A 5804-nucleotide genomic window follows, 5' to 3' on the forward strand; every position below is an offset into this window, starting at 1 on the left:
GGGGAGCATTGGCACGGCACCTTGAAACGGACGACATAGAGGACGCTCTCACCCTTGGAGAGCCCAGGCGGGTACTCTAGCATTTCTTATATGAGTAATGTCTTGAATAACATTTACATGATGAGAGAATAAATTATACATGATCTTTTATTCACTAACAGTTAACACATAGTGATTTACATCTTAGCAGGCGATAAGATTGAACTGGAAAAATAATTTACATCTTTTGATGAATATTAGTGTTACAGTCAATAGCCATCATAACTCATAAGCACAAGGTTGCACAGGAGTATTAAAGCTGAAGGTTGTTGATTCAGCAATGCAAAGTATTTGAGGCAATAGACTTCACAGGCAACAAAGTGCTTATTACGGACAAACTCCATTGAAGGTATCAATATACATCTTTTGATGAATATTAGTGTTACAGTCAATAGCCATCATAACTCATAAGCACAAGGTTGCACAGGAGTATTGATGTTGAAGGTTGTTGATTCAGCAATGCAAAGTATTTAAGGCAATAGATTTCACAGGCAACAAAGTGCTTATTACGAAGGTTCACTTTGACAAACTCCATTGAAGGTATCAATATTGAGCTGGCACATAATCAATACCCTGATTTCAACCACGCCCACTAAAGCAAGAACCTATTTTTGTCCGCCTTGGGATTTCATAACTAACTTGCTCGCCATAAGTTCACCGCATCCCCAAAAAGATCTATAAGAAATAAGACAGAGCTAATTCACATTTCATTTGAACCATCGAGGAATGAGGATAATCTCCTTACACTGTATTTCAAACTGAATCACCCAGATGCACATTCGATCGAACAGGTCGTCGGGTTCTCTCCTGGCAAAAGATGACTGACATACAAGACCGTTGGCCTACCTTTGTGCCGGCTCAACGCCGAAGACACCGTCCCTCCGTATCACGAACTCACACGTCCGCACCGGCAAGTGCGGCGCGAAGGCCACCTTCATGTGCCTCCTGGCACTCCCACCGTTGCTATCCACCTCCCGCGTCAGGAACAGCCGAGTGTTGACGCAGTTGGCCCACGCAAGCCCCAGCGCAGGGCTCACCTGCCGCCCCGACGACCAGGCCACGGTGTTTCCCGTGTTCCCCTCCACCACGTCGACCACCTGGTTGGTAACCACAACCACACATTGGTGCCTGTGAGCCAGTTCCTTGAGTTTTGCGGATATCTTGAAGAAGAGCCCAGACCGGCGTTTGAGGTCGGCGGGTGAGGCGTCGAAGTCGGCGCGGAAGAGGGAAGCGATGGAGTCAAGGAGGATGACGCGGATAGGCAGGGGGTGGGGGGAGCGACTCGGGTGGGAGAGGTGGTACTGGGCGCGGGATAGGAGGGAGAGGAGGTCGGAGGGGGAGTGTACAGCGGCCACAAGGACGTGATCCAGGAGGTCTGGCCGCGATTTGGGGGCAAGGAGGCGGAGGCGGCGGAGGGGAAAGGGGACGTCGGAGCATAAGAAGAGGGAGGAGGAAGGGTGAGGGGAGAGGGGCGCGAGGAGGGCGAGCTGGAGGCAAAGCTGGGTCTTCCCGGCGGCGGATTCGCCAGCAATCTCTGTGACCGACGCGGCGGGGAGGCCACCGGAGAGGAGGCGGTCCAAGAGGGGGCAGCCAAGGGAGAGTTTGGCAGCGCGGGGGGAAGCGAGGAGAAGAAGGTTCTCCGGACGAGGTTCTTGTTGGCTGTAGGCGGAGGTCTTGGGCGCCGGAGGCCGCATCGCCGGCAATCTCGCTGCCAAGGGATTTGGGGATTTAGCAATTTGGGGTTCGAATTGGCGCTCCTATTTCCTGCCTTAAGCAGCGAAATGCAGCTAAAACGCGCGATGGGCCAGACCAAATAGCCATCGCTCGCCTGCAAACGCGACTCGGGACCGAGGAAATATCCTCTGCAACGAGCCAATTCGTGCACCCAATACACCGAGCGATTCTGGGCGATGGGGAATAGATGGACTGGATGTTATCACAAGCTGGCTGCGGGTATATTTTACACAATGGACCTTGTCAAGTCATTGAATTGCGCAAAAGTCCTTCTGAAATTCCACTCTGCTTTGTACCAGTCTCCGTGAGATCCCCTCTCTGTACCAGGCGATCTATCACGGACGAGCTCTCTTCAGCAGAACTCCCATCCCGATGGCTGCATTCCCTTTTCCCTCTATCCCCACAATCTATCCCTCTCCACGACGGTGCTGACTATGGCTTCGCAGGACCGACGCACACTCCTGGTTTGGCACCGCCGCCGCCGCCGTTGCAGTTTCAGATTCAACGCCGCCGCAAATTCCAAACAAGCTGAGTTGCTTTCTTTATTCAGATCGTGAGTTACATAAAAAGAGAGCTAAGAATATACTCCTGATTACTGATTACGATGGATATCATTGAACTCATATATACATAAAGTTAACTATGATCTTGTCAAATTTTCTGGAGTTTCCTCATTTCACATTCTAATTTGATTAAACTTCTACGAGACAATTCTTTTTTGAGGGATCTACAACACAATTAAAGCCTGAATGGAATACTAAAACACATCTTCAAGCCTAAGCGCAAATTCTCTGGTGATTCTCAAAGCTGAGAAATCATTCAGCTAGTACCCAGGTGGATTAGGCCACAAAATAATTGTTAAGAGCTACATCACCATATATATATATATATAGACACAGTCTATTTAATGTCCTACCAACTGGTGGAAGCATGATTTTGCATTGGAACAGAGAACAAAATCTACACATCATTGGAGAGAACCAGTCTTTAACTTCAATCAGGCAGAGACCAAAAACTAATACATATAAATGGAGAGAACCAGTCTTTAACTTCAATCAGGCAGAGACCAAAAACTAATACATATAAATGGAGAGAACCAGTCTCGACCCGGCTCCTCAGTTTTTCCTGCAGCAGAAAATAATTTCTGGAGCTTCACAAAACTAACCTGGTTCAACAGTCTTGCGTTTTTCTTTTTGCAGGTAAGTCTCGCAGGTTTAACACCATAAAATTGTTACACAAATCCACTTGAACCATGATAAAACATAAAATCGTTCCACACATTTGGCATCGCGAACTAACTTCTTAAACACATGAGTGACCCTTTTTACTCGAAGCATCCAAGTGCATAAATGACAACCGAAGTAGAAGTACATATAGACTTGTACAGATTTGTTTCCTTTGTGCACCAGGTTTAGACAAAAGGAATCGAAAAAATCAACTTAGCAGCAGCGACTAGTAGATATACTTCACGAGGAAAGCATTTCGGGCGATAGAGTACAAATCAATCCTCAGGCCAACTAGCATGAACAGAAAGTCATCTTGATGACTTCAAGATAGATGGAATACATAATGCATGTTGAAATGACCACAGAGCCTCCTGCAAGAATAAACCTAGGGGTTAATATGCCAAGTTAGCTACAATTGACGGTAATATATATATATATATATATATATATATATATATATATATATATATATATGCAAAAAATATATTCAAATCAATGTGAAGCTAGGCTTACCAATTCCCTTTGTAAACACGGCAAATGGTACAATATAAGTGCCTACATGGTTTACTGCTAGCAAATTCCTGGATCTAACAGTAATTCATATTCAGAATTTTATACATAGTATAGTCGGATATACAACACATGGAAATTCAACAAACCAACAGAAAGCCACATGAATATTTGGGAGGGCATATGCATGCTCCGAGACGACAGTTGCACACGTGAGCTCCTAGAAAGACCACAAGTCCAAATCCTCATCTAAAAATACCACAATCAATACCATAAGACCGTAGCGACACTGAATTGTACTAGGACCAACTGAGCGGTGGCCCCATCCATTACACACCGCATATAGTTCTTCTACTAAATTTACACAAACTGACTTCAACTCATTATTCCAACATCACATTAGTGAAACTGGCGCATCTAGTTATCTGGAACCTTTTGGATGTGGAAGCGAGACGAAGTTCAACTAGAGTACTGGACCATGTAAGGCCCTTTTCATTTTTAATATCAGAAATGTTGATGGTAAGAACATATAGAACATTACTATTTCAGGTCAAGAACATCACAGGATCAACTACTCCCTCCATTCGGAATTACTTGTCTCGAATATGGATGTATCTAGAGCTAAAATACATCTAGATACATCCATTTCTGCGACAAGTAATTCCGAACAGAGGGAGTAGTAATCAACAAAATCTTGCCGTGTACGCAGGGTCACAGTAATCCTTTTTTCACACGCATGTGGAGTGATTCATGTACAATTTTACTCTGGAGTTAGCAAAAGGTACATGATAACTGTATACAGAGCACATCCCCTAATTGTTCTTGTGATGTTCAGTGCACACAGAGCAAACCCCCTAATCTTTTTTCCACTCTAGCAATTGCAAATAGTGATAAAATTTTACAATTACGGCTAAATCTCACACATAAATTCGGTGGTATATAATACTACTATGCACTTGTTTCAAACGAACTGGGGGAAGTGAGGAATCGGAAGAACCAATATGACTGCACATTTATAATATAAGAACCAAATAGGGCGCACATACCTCAGATCCTCGAGCTATAAAGGCGGATAGCCGACTCCTATGCAGCCGTGTTATTGGTCCACGGAGCTACAGCCCTGCGTCGCAAAAAAGATGCAATCACAGCGCGCAGCCGCTGGACCTCATGATTTGGATTCTGGGCGTTGTTGTTTCAACGCCGGCGGCCGGAGAGGGAGATGGAAAGGAGAGAGATAGGGACTTCTCGACGAAGAGGAGAGGGAGATCGAGGGACAGAGGTGAGTCGCCCCATTTTTCTATGAACCCCTGGTTCAGTGGTATAGGTACAGAAAAGGAACAGAGGAAACGAAGGAGACGGATTTCGGAGGGACTCTGCGTGCAGTTAAATGGTTCTACAAGGCTCATTATGTAAAATGTGCCGGCGGCTACGTGATGATAACATCCCATCCGTTATTTTTTCATCCACTGGCGCAGAATCGCTCGGAGCATCTGTGCACGAGTTCGCTCGTTTCACCAGATACGTTCTCACTCGGGACCTCCTCTCTAGCGGACTCCCTAATTTTTTTAACGGGGCATAACCTGTAACACCCCGAATATGATTTACCTAATATGTAATCCAACTCTTACCGTTTCCGGCGTTAAGTTATTTTATTTTCTCGGGTTCGGGTTTTTCCCTCCGTGTGTTGTTGTCGTGGTCATGCATCTTATATCATTTCATCATGTGCATTGCATTTGCATACGTGTTCATGTCATGCATCCGAACATTTTCCCTGTTGTCCGTTTTGCATTCCGGCGCTCCGTTCTCCTTTGGTGGTCATTTCTACCTTTCTTTTGTGTGTGGGGGTTAAACATTTCCGGATTGGACCGAGACTTGCCAAGCAGCCTTGGTTTACTTCCGGTAGACCACCTATCAAGTTTCGTACCATTTGGACTTCGTTTGATGCTCCAACGGTTAGCCGAGGGACCGAAAAGGCCTCGTGTGTGTTGCAGCCCAACACCCCTCCAATTTGGCCCAAAACCCACCTAAACCCTCTCCATCATCTAGAGCGTTCGATCACGATCGCGTGGCCGAAAACCGCACCTCATTTGGACTCTCCTAGCTCCCTCTATGTCTATAAATACACCACCCTCTCGAAGTTCCGGATCCCCTCCTTCCAAACCCTAGATCCATCACCTCGCGCTGCGCCGGACACGTCCGGTCCGGCCGGACGAAGTCGCGCCGCCGACCTGCACCAGTGGTGTAGCGCCACGTGGCGCCCGCAGACCCGCCGCCGCCAAGGCCTGCCGGGCCCGC

General features: G+C 46.4%; 1 protein-coding gene and 1 long non-coding RNA gene across 2 annotated transcripts; both read right to left on the reverse strand.

Moving 5' to 3' along the window:
• Positions 1-506: 506 nt before the first annotated feature.
• Positions 507-1962, reverse strand: LOC123127489 (DNA repair protein XRCC3 homolog). Its single transcript, XM_044547208.1, has one exon. It carries the CDS (start codon positions 1731-1733, stop codon positions 882-884), a length of 852 nt encoding a protein of 283 aa, XP_044403143.1. The 5' UTR covers positions 1734-1962; the 3' UTR covers positions 507-881.
• Positions 1963-3053: 1091 nt separating this feature from the next.
• Positions 3054-5089, reverse strand: LOC123127490 (uncharacterized). Its single transcript, XR_006462536.1, has 2 exons — positions 4556-5089; positions 3054-3370 (listed from the first exon to the last, which is right to left on the reverse strand). It is a non-coding gene; the product is annotated as an uncharacterized lncRNA (long non-coding RNA).
• Positions 5090-5804: the final 715 nt, after the last annotated feature.

This window comes from Triticum aestivum, chromosome 6A (assembly GCF_018294505.1).
Source record: "Triticum aestivum cultivar Chinese Spring chromosome 6A, IWGSC CS RefSeq v2.1, whole genome shotgun sequence".
Lineage (NCBI taxonomy): Eukaryota > Viridiplantae > Streptophyta > Magnoliopsida > Poales > Poaceae > Triticum > Triticum aestivum.